General features: G+C 44.7%; 2 protein-coding genes across 2 annotated transcripts in view; both read left to right on the top strand.

Moving 5' to 3' along the window:
- The window catches only part of TAF1A (TATA-box binding protein associated factor, RNA polymerase I subunit A), a 29,629-nt gene extending 26,764 nt beyond the window's left edge, over positions 1-2,865 (top strand). Inside the window, exon 10 of the mRNA XM_068986282.1 lies at positions 2,502-2,865. Coding sequence (XP_068842383.1) covers positions 2,502-2,614 — 113 coding nt within the window. The 3' untranslated portion in view covers positions 2,615-2,865. The remainder of the gene's footprint in view (positions 1-2,501) is intronic.
- A 6,597-nt stretch (positions 2,866-9,462) lies between these two features.
- Positions 9,463-17,164, top strand: part of HHIPL2 (HHIP like 2) — a 38,353-nt gene continuing 30,651 nt past the window's right edge. The window contains exons 1-3 of the mRNA XM_068985719.1: positions 9,463-9,783; positions 13,963-14,615; positions 15,458-15,601. Of these exons, the coding sequence (XP_068841820.1) occupies positions 9,463-9,783; positions 13,963-14,615; positions 15,458-15,601 (1,118 nt within the window). The remainder of the gene's footprint in view (positions 9,784-13,962; positions 14,616-15,457; positions 15,602-17,164) is intronic.

Raw genomic sequence — 17,164 nt, 5'->3', positions numbered from 1 at the left:
TAAAAGATGCAGGCTGTTTTCACAATAACCATTTGGCTGTGCTACAAGAGAAAGTTGACTGAGATTATCTGCAAGAAATAGAAAAGTATTCTTTATTGATTTTCTTTTTAAATGACACTTTTATGTTCTATTAACTTCCCTGTTCCTGTAACAATGAGTCATTTCTTCCCTTACGAAAAGAAAAACATACCTCCTATTAACTTACCTAAAAATTTTCTGAAAGGGGAAATTGATCTTTTCTTTGGGGAGTATCTTGGTTGTTAAAACTCTTACCTGCTTTCTCTCACTGAAATATGGAAAGGTAGCCAGTACTGAAATGAGACTTGTCCATCTTGTCCAGAGATGAAGAAAGGAACCTCACTGTGGCCACAAGTAAGCACTGTGTGGCCAGGGAATTTAAAGTGCTCTAAAGAGATTCTTCAGGTCAGTTTAGATATAGTTTGTGCTAGTTTGGAATTAGCATTAGTATTCTCAGTTAATGTTTCAGATGGTTACTAAGATTAACCAGATGCTGATTTTGTGGGAGGAAAGGGGTTAATAAACACGAGAGTAGTTTTAAAAATTTCTCCCTAATATACTGACGACAAGACAAAAATGTGATTTGGACTGTGACTTCCAACTTTAGGAGTATAAAGATTTCTAGCACAGATATAAAAATGTACCTGTGTTTGAGCGGGATCTGAAGACCTGGGTTAACTTTCCAATTCTGTCCGTTACTCACTGCATCACTTAGGCCAAGCAGGTAGGCTTTGGGAGCCTTCTGTGTGAGATGGGCAGTGTAACAGGTGCCTGATTTGCTTACAGGATTGTAAGCATCATGCAAAGCTCACGTTAAAGTGCTGCATAAGCTCTGAAGTATCCGGCATATCAGGCATAAAATGCCTGAGAGTGGGCTCACTGCTTCTTTTTTCAGGATGTTAGTGTGGGGGTTAAGTCAGTCTATCGGGAGCTGAGCTGGGTTTTGTTCTTGGTCTGGTTACCCTCATCACACCCTGGATTTGAATTCTCGCCGTCCCTCGCCGTCATCTGCCTTTGCTCTGTGCTCGGAGCAGGGTGTAGGGGCTGCCCTTCCTCCCATGCTCCACTCAAGGTGACCAGGCCCACTTCTCCTTGGAGGGGCCTTTCCTGCCTGGCCGTCCAGGCTGCTCGGCTGTCATGTGACTTCAGCTTGGGTGGGCTTGAAGTTAGAAGACTGTAGTTTATTTGGCTTTTTCTCTGTGTTACGATGGGAGCAAAGTTCTTTCCAGCTTTCTATATTCTAGACGGAAGCAGGAATCTGCATTTTGTTTTTGCTAAAGTGGCAGATACATTTAGAAGCACAGATTATTAACACTGCATACACCACTGCTTCCCAGCTAACAAAATATTGGCAAGTCTCACATACTATTTTCAGCGATAATAAACTCATTACTCAGGTACAGTATATATCCTAGCAATTTCTAGGAAAGGTGAATAGATGCAAGCTGAGACTGTAATAATATTAATTTTTATATGTGATTTATGGTCTCATTTATTAAATAGAAAATCCCTTATAATACCCAGCTTACATTTTTCTTATAGGAATGTGACTCATGTCTCTCAGATACTTAACTAGTGATCCTCTTAGCACTGTAAGAGCATGAAAAGCAGATAGAAGGTCTGATGAGCACCTTTGGCAGAACTCCTTGATCACCTCTGGCTGCCTGCTGGATGGTGGGAATGAGAGATAATTTTTGATCTCTTCTAACCTAGAAATTGTCTGTCCTAATTCTTCACATCAAGGTTTTCTACAGAGGACTTTCTAATTGTTACAGATACCTCTGTGACTGTTTCACCAAGTTGTCATTGAGAAGGAAGCTATTGTAGTTTGCTTCTGGAGAAGGCTTATTTAATATATGAATGTGATATACATGGGCTTCCCTGGTAGCTCCTGCAATGTAGGAGACCCCGGTTCAATTTCTGGTTTGGGAAGTTCCCCTGGAGAAGGGATAGGCTGCCCACTCTGGTATTCTTGGGCTTCCCTGGTGGCTCAGATGGTAAAGAATCTGCCTGCAATGTCGGGAGACCTGAGTTTGGTCCCTGGGTTGGGAAGGTCCCCTGGAGGAGGGCATGGCAACGCACTCCAGTATTCTTGCCTGGAGAATCCTCATGGACAGAGGAGCCTGGCGGGCTGCAGTCTGTGGGTTCGCAAGGAGTTGGACAAGACTGAACAACTAAGCAGGGCACAGTATAATATGCGTATCATCTTAACTAAGGTTTGGGAGGGAAGGTAGAAAACAAGCTGAAGTAAGTTTTAATCATGATGGATCAAAAGTATTTTTGTAGGCAGGAGGCAGTCCATTTCACTGGTGACAGTGCTGAGAATGAGCTTAGACATATGTGCATAGGTAATACAAATCCATCTGTTTATATAATCATCAGTGGGCCAGAGTTGAAGCAGAATTTTTACAATGTAGAAAAGCACTTGAAGAATTTGATAAGTATTAAAACTTTTTGTTTATTTTGCCTTTTTTTTTTTTTAGGTTGTAAATATTTTCGGTATATTTCAAAGCAAGATCATCAAATGTTAAAGAAGAAAATGAAGCAGATGAAGAAATCAGTGAAAAAATACAGCATTGTAAATTCAGGACTCTGATACTGAATTTTAGTTACTTCAGATGAGTAGCTACAGAGTAGTAATTCAGTGATAGTTTTAAGTGTATTTTATTTGGTATTTTAAGGAAGTAGTTTATTTGACTACAAAAAGTTTATTTGTATATTTTTTTATATATTTTTTTACTATCAGTTATAGCTAGAGGAAGAGTCTCATTTGTTCTTTGTAAATACATTTTTCCCTTTTGTACTGTTAAATGTAACATTAAGGAATAATCTTCAAATAAAAATATATTTGTTTAATCTGAGAATATAGCACTACAGCAGTTATTGCAGTTTGCAGCTAATTTGCCTCTGACAATTGTGTAATAAAACATAACTTGTGGGACTATTAAATGAACTTGTGTTCTTTTAGATGTTAATTAGGGCCTCCCTGGGGGCTCAGAGGTTAAAGCGTCTGCCTGCAATGCAGTGATCCACGTTAGGTTTAGATCCACCATGAAGAATATATTGGTGATCAGTTCTGTTGAGGAAACAGAATTTAGAAAAGGACTCCTCCCCTTTCTGTTTTGGTAATGAGACATGGCAGTGTGGGGTTACGTGACCTCTGGTAGAGAGGGACCTATGACTCTAGAGGACATGTGGGTCAGAGAGCGTAGAAGGCCTGCTTGTGTTCAGCTGGCACTGGCCTAACTTTAAAGGACTCCAGCTCTGTTGGTCCACTTGTTTGCCTGGCACAGCAGTCAAAGACATGCTCTAGAACTCCTGTGTCCCTCTCCTTTCTCCCAGAGACCAGGCTGTAGCAGTGGATGGCTGGACAGTGGAGAAATAGTGTCTGAGTGTTATATAGGAAGCCCAATGGGGAAGCTTCGCTCAGATGCCAAGAACAACTTTCCCGGAATATGAGTGAGTTTTATAACACGTTGTAGTAACTGTTAGAACCATAGTGCTTCTTCAAAACTGTCTTGGCTCAGGTACATTTACTGTTCAGATAACTAGTATTTGAGTTTCTTGAAGGCTCCCTAACTTCAGAGCAAGTTCAATATTCAGATGGCAAACCACACATTTCCCCCATTGGCTTATGTGTGTGATCATATACTCAAAGTCCTGTTTGCTGCTGCTATTTCCTCACTAAGCTTGAAAGCAAAAGTATTAATCTCTCAGTTGTGTCTGACTCTTTGTGACGCTATAGACTGTAGCCCACCACCCTCTTCTGTCCATGGGATTTCCCAGGCAAGAATATTGGAATGGGTTGCCATTTCCTTCTCCAGGGGCTTTTCCTGACCCAGGGATTGAACCCCGGCTCTCCTGCATTGCAGACAGATTCTTTGCCATCTAAGCCACCATCGAAGCCCGCTATTGGCTTATATTCCTACTAATTTCAAACCCTCTGTGAGGAAATTGAGACAAATTACGCTTTGTCAGCAATTTAACTTGATATATTTCATGAATAAATGACCGACAACGAATAACTACCCAACCTTATACTATATATGTGAGACAAGCAGGTGCCCAACCGAACCAAAGTAAAGCAAGTGAAAGCTACCAGTGACCGGGATTGGCTTTACCACTGGGAGTCCATGCTTGGGTGGCAACAGGAGTTCCAAATAAGATTAACCCTATGGGATGTCCACATCCCATCTACTCCATGATACCTTTAGTCAAAAGCTCTAAAATAGGATTTATGAATTCTCCTGATCTCCAGCAGGATGGAGGTGAGGATGAAAGAGAAATTAGTCCATATGGCTATCAAAATTATTATCTCATTGCACAATTGTATCTAATTATGCAATGAGAGCAGTGTGAATCAACTGAAAATTTCTTAAGCCCACTAATAGCCAGTTTCATGAATAATAATGGCTAAAGTTTATCAAGCACTTTGGGCTTCACATTTCATCATCTCGTCACTGCAGTCCTACAAACTATCCCCTATCTTAACTAAGAAAGAAAGTAGGATAGTCAGAGATTAAATAACTCACCCAAGGTCATAGCTGGTAGGTGTTGGCATCAGGATTCTAACTCAGTCAGTGTAGTTCCAAAGATCACAGACTACCTGGGGTATGTGTACCGCCTCCCGGGTTAGTCAGTGTTTATAACTTGCAGAGCCCTGAGCTAGGGATCAGGGCAAAGAATGCAGGGGAACCATCGCCTTTCCCCTCTCCTGGGCATGGAAGGTTCCCTGTCTGTGTCCTCACCAGTCCCTCCCCTGCAGCCTCTGTCAAATCACCGCATTGTTTAATGAACTTTGTGCATCTGTCTTTCTTAGTAGTATATTCTCTGGGCTTCCCTGATGGTTCAGACAGTAAAGAATCCACCTGTAATGCAGGAGACCTGGGTTTGATCCTTGGGTCCGGAAGATCCCCTGGAGAAGGGAATGGTAACCCACTCCAGGATTCTTGCCTGGGAAATCCCATGGACAGAGAAGCCTGGCAGACTACAGTCCAGAGGTTGCAAAGGGTTGGACATGACTGAGCGATTAACACTAATAATCTCCACGTCACCAACACCTAACAGAATTTCTGGCTTACTAAATATTGAATAGAACTGAATGAAAGGAAAGTTATTGACTGACTGTGCCTATCCCATAGGCAGTAATATTTTGGTGAATTTCTGCCAAGTGCAGACCTCAAGAGGCTGTTAGGTTTGAATCCTGGGTTTCGCATAAGCTTTCATAGTTTCTTTACCTATAGAGTAGAGACAAGTAAAATTATTGCTATATTTATTTTAAAAAAAAAAGCTTTTATACATCATGATGGAGTGAGCAATATCTGGGCTATAACTTGGAACACCTAAATTTTCATGCCATCTTTTTCCTTCACCTAAAGCATGACCCTAAGTGTTTTCATGGAATCTGAGATTGAAGTCACTTGTCTGTACATCGGTAGTGGAATATCTGCCCTGTTTAACTAATAGAGTTATTGTGAAGATCACCTGAGATGAAGTGAGAAAATGCTTCATACACTATAATGTATAATACAAATAAGAGTTTTTTAATACTTTCCCTAACCTCAAACACACCTGCTCATTTTCAGATTGTTAGAGAAGGCAGATGCCACAGAAAGCAGTAAACATTGTATGAGAGGTTACTGAGCTGGAACATTGCTTTTTATGTTGTTTCTATCCTATTCCATGACCTGATTCTAAGATAAACACCAGATTCTTAACATCATTTTTAAAAGGCACTTGTCTTATGAAATATTGTGTGCATGCCGGTGTGTGGGTGCCTATATATTATTTATATATATATAAAATGATATATTGAAATGCTAACCCTCAGTACCTCAGAATGTGACTTTATATGGAGATCAGGTCTTTACGGAGGTAATCAAGTTAAAAATAGGATCATTAAAGTGAGCTCTAATCTGACCGATGTCTTTATGAAAAAGGGAAATTTGGACACAGACATGGACAGAGAAAGAAAGTCATCTGAACACAATGACAGAAATCAGGGTGATGTATCTATAAAGAATGCAGAACATTGCTGGTAAACCCTGAAATGCTAGGGGAGGGGCGTGGGCCAGATTCTCCCTCCTGCCCCTTAGAGGGAACCCACCTTGCCAACACCTTGATCTCAGACTTCCAGCCTCCTGAGCTGTGAAATTAATAAATACTTGTTGTTGAAGACTCCCAGTTTGTGGTACTTTGTTATAGCAGGCCTAGCAAACGAATACAGTAATTTTTAGAAAAATACCATGTTTGCTTCAAAGGTGAGAGCTAAAGTGATTTCAGATACTCGGAATGGACCCAGCTGTGGTTCTAGGTTTATCTCCCTAGGCTTACCTCACAGAAACTGTTGTCCATTCTTCCCCACCTGTGCCTTTAATACCCTGCTCAACCTTCTTTATGATTTTTTTCTTCATTCCCTTGAGCCTGATGTCATCTCTTCCTCCTTGGAATCCACTAACAAACTGCTTATTATCTCAATATAATGCACCTTGTATTATTTAGACACTTATTTTAACGTTTCTTCTCAGAGCACAAACTTCTTGAAAAAGTTTAGCTCATGCATCAGTTTTCTGTTCAACATTCCTCTTCCAGTATAATCCTTTGCACATAATCATAAAAACCTACCGAACTGACCCTGAGACATCTGTTATAAAATTAATTACTGCATCATTATTACATAACCAAATGTATCATGTAATTATATCTGAAATATTTTGCAGTCCCACCTGAAACATTGCATATTTTAATAATCAGAAATTCATGCTGTCATTACTTCTGATGGGACCTGCAAACCAATATCTCCCTGCTAATTTTATAATCACTGCCCCAAACAGTAAGATCTGACTTGAACTTACATAGATTTGTGTTTAATTATGTATGTTTTTTAATGCTTAGCCATAATTATGTAAATAGAATCATTAAAATTATTTTCCAAAAAGGAGGCATTCCTTTGGACTCAATTTTTTTTCCTGGCGAAAGGAAAACTGACACAAACATCAGTAAAGAATCAAAAAGTACTCCTACGTCCTACATGGAACGAGAGAATGCATTCATTTTCATCCATTACAGGGCAGCTGGTCACCTCCCATTTCTGAGAAGGTCTCAGGCCTGTGAATTCACTGGCTGAGGTTGGTCCAAGAGCAGTTCCTCCCGCCCAAGGCTTCCCAAGCAATGACATTATCTGACCTTTGAGCAAACAACCCTGTGGAATCAGCATAGTTGCAATGAATAACAGATGCTGTGTTATGTATGTTTTGAAAAGTGACATTCAACAAAGTATGCTATTGAGCCATACCCATGGGAGAGCAGGGCTGTGCTGGGGAGTCATTCTAATGAGTCCCTCTTCTTGACTTTTCTCATAGTTATAAAAGATAGTTTACAAGCTACTCTGGGCTTTCATGGAGAAGGCAATGGCACCCCACTCCAGTATTCTTGCCTGGAAAATCCCATGGACAGAGGAGCCTCGTAGGCTGCAGTCCATGGGGTCGGGAAGAGTTGGACACAACTGAGCGACTTCACTTTCACTTTTCACTTTCCTGCATTGGAGAAGGAAATGACAACCCACTCCAGTGTTCTTGCCTGGAGAATCCCAAGGACTGTGGAGCCTGGTGGTTTGCCGTCTATGGGGTCACACAGAGTCGGACACAATTGAAGCGACTTAGCAGCAGCAGCAGCTGGGCTTTCATAATCCAAAGTATCATGAGCACAGACTTGGCTAGACTGAGGCTCAGTGTCCCTTCTTGGTGATGCTCTGGCAAAGGCTCTTGGTGGTGAAGGGGGTGCCAGGTGGGGAGCCTCCTCCATCCAGAACAATCTTTGACTTCATCTGCATTTCAGAGGGCAGTGTTTGCTAGTAAGGACATTTCAGGGTGGAGTGAACTTGTGGAAAAAACCCAAAGGAAAGTGAGCTCAGGTACCAAATGTCTCCTGTGAGCCTGAGTTCCTCCTGTTCATGCCTCCATTTGGGGTTGAGTTTGGGATTCTGTGTACTTCATCACACATTCAAGAAATATTTATCAAAGGACCATTATGTGCAAGGGACATATATACAGCAAAACATGCTTGGTCGCATCTGGCTCTTTCCGACCCCTTGGACTGTGGCTCGCCAGACTCCTCCATCCGTGGAAATCTCCAGGCAACAACGCTGGGCTAGATTGCCATTTCCTACTCTGATAAAGCAAAATGTGTATTAGTATTCATCAGTGCTAATGTTGAAACACATGCTAAGTGAGGAGGGCTGACCTCCCAAAAATACAGATTTGGCAAAAATAACCCAGATGTTCTGTGCTTCCTGGTGAAACCATCCCAGATAGTCCTTGCTGATGCCTTGTTTACACTGGGTATGAACCTCTCCTTTTCCTTCACCATCTCCTCTTTTTTTTTCAATTTTGTTGAGCTATAGAACTATATGTTTAAGGTGTACAGCATAATTGGACTTCCATACATCATGAAATGATGCCCATGATAAATCAGTGATGATCCATCATCTCATATAGATACAAAGTTAAAGAAATGGAAAAAAAAATTTTTCTTGTGATGAGAACTCTAGGATTGACTCTTTGGACAACTTTCATATAAAACATATAGGTGTTAATGATATGTATCATATTGTACATTACATCCCTAGTATTTGTCTTATAAGGAGGAAGTTTGTACCTTTTGACTGTCTTTATCCAATTCCTCATCCCTGTGTAACCATAAATCTGATCTCTTTTTCTGTGAGTTTGTTTTTGAAGTATATTGATTTACATACAATGCTGTTAGTTCCTTCTACATAACATAATGATTCAATATTTCTATACATTCCAAAATGATCACCATGATAGTTATGACTCACCATCTCCTCTTGATTTGTGAAATGTCCTGTCTTCCTACCCCTCAGAATACACACCTTTCTGGGTCTCAGGAATTGCAGGGCCCCGCTGCCTGCCCCACCCCGCCTCCGTCTTCCCAGATCCACACCCGAGTTCCCCGTGTTGCTGTTGGCACAAAAGGCACACTGGAACACCGCCTTCCAATGTGCCGTCCAGGACCGTGTACTGTGTACTGTTCTCCCTGGAGATCCTGACTGCTCAGCTTGGGAACAGGGCTGTAAACAAAGTGGGAATTTCCCATAGGAATTCTTTGCAGTTTTAATAAACTCACTTCATCTGCCGTGGACATCACTATACCTTTCTGCTGGCACCTGGATAACTACACTCCCAGCAGGCTGTACCAGTTTCCTGTTTAGGGTACTGGAAGGCACTGGACGCTGCTCACCGCTTTCACAGAAGACAGCGGTCCAGCTCCCAGAAGGGACATGTTTCAGAAACCACCTCAGTGAACCTTCAGAGGAGAGAAGAGAAGGAAGGAAGAAAAACACAGCGGGGGCGGGAGTGAGGGAACCAGCCCGGAGGAGGAAGCCAGCCTGAGCAGCAGTAGTAGCCAGTTCGTCCCTAGGGCAAGATGCTCAGAAGGTCCACTCCCAGAGGTGGCTGGAATCGGTGGACCCCCCGGCTCCTCACCTTTCCTCAAGTTTTCTGTCTCAGCCTCATAGTCTTGTTAGGCCAGGTGGGGCTGCTGCAGGGACACCCCCAGTGCCTGGATTACCGGCCCCCCTTCCAGCCCCTCCAGCATCTTGAGTTCTGCTCTGACTATGAGTCCTTCGGCTGCTGTGACCAGCGTAAGGACCACCGCATTGCTGCCCGGTACTGGGACATCATGGACTACTTCGACCTAAAGGGCCACGAGCTGTGCGGCGGTTACATTAAAGACATCCTTTGCCAGGTAGGCCTGAGCAGGAGCCCTGAGGGAAGGTGAGGGAGCCAGCTTTGGAGGCTTCCTTCCAGCGCCAGCCGATAGGATGTTGGGATGGCTGGTGAGGGTCTTGGGGGGAGGGCTCTTTGGGCGCCCAGCCCTTGAGAGAGACTCACCTGTGGCCGCCTTCACCTGGGGCTCTGGGCTCTGGACTGGCACACTGAGGTAGAGTTTGGTTTCCCAAAGCTCTCCGGGGTCCTGAGGGCCCTGGTGTGTGTATTATTCACGGAGCTCGGGACAGCTGCGGCCTGGGACCTCCCTGCAGGGCACTGACCGCTGCGAGCTCCCGTGGGTGTTCACGGAGCGTGTGGACGGAGTGGTGGCATCCGTTCGAATGCAGTCCTCGGCTGGGTCATTTGCACCAAGGGGTCTCTGGTGTGATGAGGGGGGTTTTCCCCAGCTTTCCAAACCTGGCCTGGGAGAGCGTCAAGCTGCTCAGTGGCAATTACTCAGAGGTTCTGCTTCTCCCGGCTCTCTAGTGGCCAAAACCCACATCCCTGGCAGACATCACCTCTGTAGGGGTCAGCCTGAACCCATGTCAGATGCTGGGTGCGGACACTGACTTTGTGGGAAAAGGGGTTCAGGGGTGCCAGGGAGAGTCTAGTTGGAGGGCAGATGAAAGAAGCTGTCATGAGGAGGAGCACTCTACTGATGGGTTGGGGGTGAGACAGCAAATCCTGGCAGATTGGAACACCCCCCCACCCCACCCCCCAGGCATGTCAGCGCAATTACTTGGCTCTCCCGCTGTGATCCCAGAGCCAGCTGGCCACCTCACCTTCCTGTGAAGTGAATGGAACAGAAGCCAGCCACCTGGGAGGCATCGCCCTGGGCTGTCCTCTCTCACCTCAGGCTCCACCCTTCAGCTGTTTCCTGGAGAATTAACTCTGGGATAACCATCTGGGCAGAAGCCCAGCTCTTATGAGCAACACTGAGACTCCATTTCTGGATGAAGTCCCCAGATAAAAATGTCTCCTCCCTTCCCCTTCCCTATTGCATGAGGTTTCAGAAATCCAAATTCAGCAGCTCTCCTGTTTCAGGGATTTGAGGAATAAGAATAACCTACACATGTCCATAAAGGAAAAGAATATGAAAAAGAATATACGTATGCATAACTGAATCACTTTGCTACAGAGCAGAAATTAACACAACATTGTAAATCAACTATGCTTCAACAAAATTAAAAACGGAATACCCTGGTGGTTCAGTGGTAAAGAATCCACCTGCTAATTAATGCAGGAGACATGGGTCCAGCCCCTGGTCTGGGAAGATCCTGCATGCCGCAGAGCAGTCCCTGCCCCACAACTATTGAGCTTGTGCTCTAGAGCCAGAGGGTGGAAACTCCTGAGCCCACGCACCCTAGAGTCTACTCTGCAAGAAGAGATGCCCACAGCCGTGAGAAGGCTGCACACCACAACTAGAGTGGCCCTGCTCTCGGCAGCTAGAGAAAAGCCCATGCAGCAAGGAAGACTCAGCACTGCCAGAAATAAAGAAAGAAAGAATTTAAAAATGGAAAACAAAAAGAATGACCTACACGCATCTATTAATATTTATTAAAATTCACAACTTAAATTTCTTCTCCCTTTTTCTTCCCCAAATACGGAGTATGTTCCCAGCAATGATTCTGCAGGCAGCTACCAGGACCCCCATTTTATGCATGAGGTTTTTTTTTTTAAATAATATTTATGTATTTAGTTGCAGCATGTGGGATCTAGTTCCATGACCAGGGATCGAACCCAGGCTCCCTACACTGGAAATGAGGAGTCTCAGCCACTGGACGGACCACCAGGGAAGTCCCAGAATTAGGAGGTTTGGTAGCTCAGCTGGTAAAGAATCCACCTGCAATGCAGGAGACCCCAGTTTGATCCCTGGGTTTTGAGGAACCCCTGGAGAAGGGAACGGCTACCCACTCCAGTATTCTGGCCTGGAGATACTCCATGGACTACTGTCCGTGGGCTTGCAGAGTTGGACGTGACTGAGTGACTTTCACTTTCACTCTCCAAGGTCAAAGAGTGTCGTGCAAAATCCACAGGCTCAGGCTCCAAGTCTCGTGCCCTTTTGGTCATACCATGCCAAAGTCGAGTCACAACAGCCCTGGCCGATCCACTCACTGGTTCCCTGACCTAGGGCAAGCATAAGCTCCAGAAGGACAGCACCTTTGGGCATCTCACTCACTGTTAGCAGCCCCAGTGCAGAGGACAGTGCCTGGCGCCTAGGAGAGATTGTTCTGGACCTTTGTTTTCTAAGACGGAAATGATAGTTCCTGAGCTGATTGAGTAGAGGCAATGTGCAGATTCTAAATGATGCCTAAGAGGGTGCCATGTGGGTGGTTACTTGTCCACAGCCCCCTCTGTTCCTGGGTATTTCATCCTTATTTTTGTCTTCCATCTCACTTCTTTCCATTCCCCAGGAGTGGACAGGTCAGTCAGGTGGGACTCAGAGCAGTCCTTCTGGCTTCTTGTCAGCAGCTCTGACAAGTCTCCTAAATGGAAACAGCTCTGGGAGAGATGCTGTGAATCCCCGGGCTCTTTCTTCTGCTCTTCCCGATAAGAGTCTGCTGCTCTGCAAATGTGCAATCAGGGTTGAAATAAGAAAAAATGGGGAACTCAACACATCTGAGAAATGCTGCTGATCCCTCTCTTAGGTGATGAGAGAACAGAAGTGAATGAGACAGCCCTGGGCCAGCAGGTGCCCAGGAGGCATCCATGATCAGAAGCAGCTTCCAGAGTGGACCCTGCCCTACTCCACGGCCCCAACTGCCCCCTTTAAATTGGCCTTTCTGGGCTTCCCTGGTGGTCCAGTGGTTAAGAATCTGCCTGCCAATGCAGGGGACATGAGTTCAATCCTCGGTCCGGGAAAATTGCACGTGCAGCAGGGCAACTAAGCCCATGTGCCACAGCCACTGAGCCCACGCAACTTAGAGCCGGTGATGAGAGAGAGAAACCAGTGCAGTGAGAAGTCCATGAACCACGACTAGAGAGTAGCCCCTACTCACCGCAGCGAGAGCAAAGCCCACGCAGCAACGAAGACCAGCGTGGCCAAAAATTAACAAAACAAACAAAAACGGGCCTTTCTTCCTTTCTTGATCACAGTTGCCTCTGCCTTTCATCGAAGAGAAGAAATCACTACATGCCTAATCTCTGGGAATGATACATTGCATGTTCATTTTGATAATTTTATTTTTAAATTATAAAATATTTTGAATAGAACTTCCCTGGCAGTGGTTAGGACTTTGTGCTTCCACTGCAGGGGGTACAGGTTCCATCCCTGGTTGGGGAACTAGGGTCCCACACACTGCACATCTGTACAATGTGGCAAAAGAAAAAAAATTAATATATGGAAAAGCACAGAAAAATTAAATAATTAACATGACAGATTCTGGTGGCTCAGATGGTAAAGAATCTTCCTGCAGTATGTGAAATGCGAGAGACCCGGCTTCGATCCCAGCATCGGGAAGATCCCTGGAGAAGGGAATGGCAACCCACTCCAGTGTTCGTGCCTGGAGAATTCCATGGACAGAGGAGCCTAGCTGGCTATAGTTCATGGGGTCACAGAGTCAGACACAACTGAGCGACTCACACAGATCCAATACTGAGATCCAGCAAATGTAAAACTTCTGCCACACTGCTTCAGATGTGCATAAAGAAATTAAATCTTACAGCACTTACAATTAAAAAAAAAGGGAAAGATGAGACATTTAGTACTACCTCTTTTTATAAAAAAATTATCATTTAACAAAACTCTATATGTCAAGAGCAAAGTTATAATAACAGTAACTCCAAGAGAATTTTTTTCCCCTTCCTACTTTCCAGGAGCATTAACTGGGTAGAAAATGTGGGTCCCAAAGAAGAGCTTTCTTTTCAGTAGTTGGTAACAGAAGCTCCAGAATCCTGGTTCTTCCCCAGAACTGTTTTCCCTCTTTTTGCTCAAAACATAAAGTTGATTAGAACATCCACACAGCTATGACTTTAAAAAATTAAAATAAGTATATTGCATCGAGAGGGAAATATTTCTGTAATAAAACCAAAGTGAAGTCAAGGTTTAAAAACTCTTAAAAAAAAAAAAAAAGTCAAATTCTTGAAAAGAGAAAAATAGGTTCGAGCCCTACCATGGCCAGTCTGCCTGGGGGCTGAGGTCACTCTTCTTTTCCAGGAGTGCTCCCCCTACGCAGCCCACCTCTACGACGCTGAGAACCCGCGCACGCCCCTCCGGAACCTTCCTGGCCTCTGCTCTGATTACTGTTCTGCATTCCACTTGAACTGCCACTCCGCCATCGCCCTGCTGACCAATGACCGCCGCCTCCAGGAATCCCCTGGAAAGGATGGCGCGCGCTTCTGCCACCTCCTCAACCTTCCCGACAAGGACTACTGCTTCCCCAACATCCTGAGGAGCGACCATCTCAACCGCAACCTGGGGGCGGTGGCCGAGGACCGTCGGGGCTGCCTGCAGCTCTGCTTGGCCGAGGTGGCCAACCGGCTGAGGAACCCGGTCTGCATGGTCCACGCTGGGGACGGCACCCACCGCTTCTTCGTGGCCGAGCAGGTGGGGGTGGTGTGGGTCTATCTGCCTGATGGGAGTCGCCTGGAACAGCCCTTCTTGGACCTCAAGAGCCTCGTGCTGACCACTCCCTGGATTGGGGACGAGAGAGGCTTTTTGGGGTTGGCTTTTCATCCCCGATTCCGCCGCAACCGCAAGTTCTACATTTATTATTCATGCCTGGGCAAGAAGAGGGTAGAGAAGATCCGGATTAGTGAGATGAAGGTTTCTCGGGCTGATCCCAACAAAGCCGATCCCAAATCAGAGAGGTGAGGCATATGCCTGAGAGTCTGCAACTGTGTGCTGTGTTCCAAAATATTGCCAGTTGGTCCTCTGAGATGAAACAGAGGAGCTTTCCTGGGTTTAGATCCACTAGCCTATAATAGGACAAAAGTCATTGCTGATTAGTGGGGTAACCCAAGTCAGAATCTTGAGTGGATGGTCTTCATGACTATAACCACCCATCTTTACAGTTACCTAGAACCGTGCTTGCTTGATTTTATAGAAGGTAAGCAAAGGGCAGAGGCCATAAGGGTTTGATAAATGATTTTAGATAATATCCACGTTAAATGTAACAGTAGCCTCTGATTATTGTGTGACCATTAGATCTCAGGCCTTTTATCTTGAACATGGGAATTCCCATCCTCTCCGGAAAGCCTGACACAAGGTAATTAAGCCTGGTCACAGCTCCAACTGACCCCAAGCCCGTGCTCTTTTGCTCCACCCTCCACCCTTTTTCCCTACTCCATTCTGCCTTATCTCGCTTTTCCCATACAGACAGGTTTAGAGATTGAAAAGAGCATGAAGAAGCGGAAGACTAACCTCTGCTAGATTGTCCGAAGGATGGGGCTGGGAGTTCTTGTAGAGAAGAGAGTAAGGCTGAGCACCAGGAAAGGGTGATGGTTACCCCGCTGTGTCTACAGCTCGTGTAGTCAGGATGTGAAAAAATAAAAAGATCCATGACGGAGTCTTACTAGGAAGCGAGGGGTGTCCCAGAGCTGCCGAGCTACCTGTTTTGTGGTCCTTGGCTGGCTTGGACCAGTCATTTCTGGATGTCTCAAGAGGATGCTATATCAGCTTTCATCAAAGTGTGGTTTCTTTTTCATTCCAGGGTCATTTTGGAGATAGAAGAACCAGCCTCAAATCATAACGGTGGACAACTTCTTTTTGGCCTAGATGGGTATATGTACATATTCACTGGGGATGGAGGACAGGCTGGGGATCCCTTCGGCAAATTTGGAAATGCTCAGAACAAGTAAGCTGGATGCAGGCTTGCCCTGGTGTAATGTTTTTGCTGAGATGGAATCTGCAAAGGGTCAAACCCAACTCATTTACTGCAAGATGTAGTCTCCTCTGCTGACACAATGGGAAGAACATTTGGTTTTCCTTTCTTGTTTTATTTTTCTTATATTTACTTGGAGTAGTTATTTATTTGGCAACCTTGGGTCTCATGCGGGATTGTTTACTGCCATTCTCCGTCTCCCTAGTTGTGGCATGTGGGCCTAGTTGCCCCGTGAAATGTGGGATCTTAGTTCCCTGACCAGGGATCAAACCTATGCCCCCTGCATTGGAAGGTGGATTCCTGACCATTGGACCACCAGAGAAATTCTGTCCTATACTTTTCAGGCATAATGTATTTTTATAATTAATATTATGGATATTCAGCATGACTCTCAGAGGGCCATATAAAGATGAATTCAAGATTTTTAATATATATGAGCAGGATATTACTTACTATGCCATGATCTGACCATCTAGTTCAATTCAGCTCAACATTATTGACTACTGTGTTCCAGGCACTGTGTCTCACATGAAGGTACGTGAGTAGTTAGTTAATGAGGCTAACAGAAGCAACAGCAATGTATATTTGTTGCTTACTGTGTGTTCAGTGCTATTCTAAATACCTTATGTTTATTTGAGCACATAATTCTGACAGCCATAGGGGCAAAAATTTTAATCTCTCTTCTTGGTTGATGTATTCCCAGCCCCTGGAATAGTGCCTAGCAATGGTGTCATGCCATAAATACATTTGGAATGAATGGATCCTGTGAAGTATAGGTATTATGATAGCCATTTTACAAACAAGATAATAGAGGCAGAGAGGAGTGAAGTAGTCTATCCAAGGTCACACAGAGAGTAAGTGGCAGAACCAGAATTTAAACTCAGACAATCCAGCGAGGCTGTGCCAGCTAGAGGAAGGTCACGTGACCCTTCTGCTTTTGTACCCAGCAAGCCTGTGGCTCTCATTATCCCTAATAATAAAAATATCAGGGTTGGTAATAAAGAACTTGCATTTGTTGAGTGCTGACTATATGTCAGAAACTGCATGACATGCTATATATATGCACACTAACCCATTTAACCCTTGCATCACAGCCACACTGCAAGGTGGTGTTACTCTCCCCTGCTTTATGAAGCAGGAAACGGAGGCTCGGAGAGCACAGTCATCAAAAGCCTCTGTTCTTTCTACTGCCCACATTGTTACATGAGGAAGAATAGAACCAGTTCCTTTAAAAAATTCAAAGTATTTGTCACGCGAGTGCATGTTCCTCGATTCTTTGTCTCGTCACAACAACGATTTGGAGTGACGGATATTAAAGCCCCCTCGGCGTGTCACAGCTCTCAGGTCTTGGATAGACCGTGTTATAGCTCTCAGGTCTCCAATGGACCGTGTTATAGCTCTTAGACAAATCAGTGCTACAGCTCCGTGTTACAGCTCTATTTTATTTAGAAGATAGCAGGAAAATCCATCTTTCAGGCGTGAGGGCACATCGATCTAAAGAGATGAGAAGCGCGCCCCAGCGCGTGGGAGAGAGAG

Source organism: Capricornis sumatraensis, chromosome 14, assembly GCF_032405125.1.
Source record: "Capricornis sumatraensis isolate serow.1 chromosome 14, serow.2, whole genome shotgun sequence".
NCBI lineage: Eukaryota > Metazoa > Chordata > Mammalia > Artiodactyla > Bovidae > Capricornis > Capricornis sumatraensis.
The sequence above is the reverse complement of the archived record's forward strand: the minus strand, read 5'-3'. Positions and strand labels throughout refer to the sequence as shown.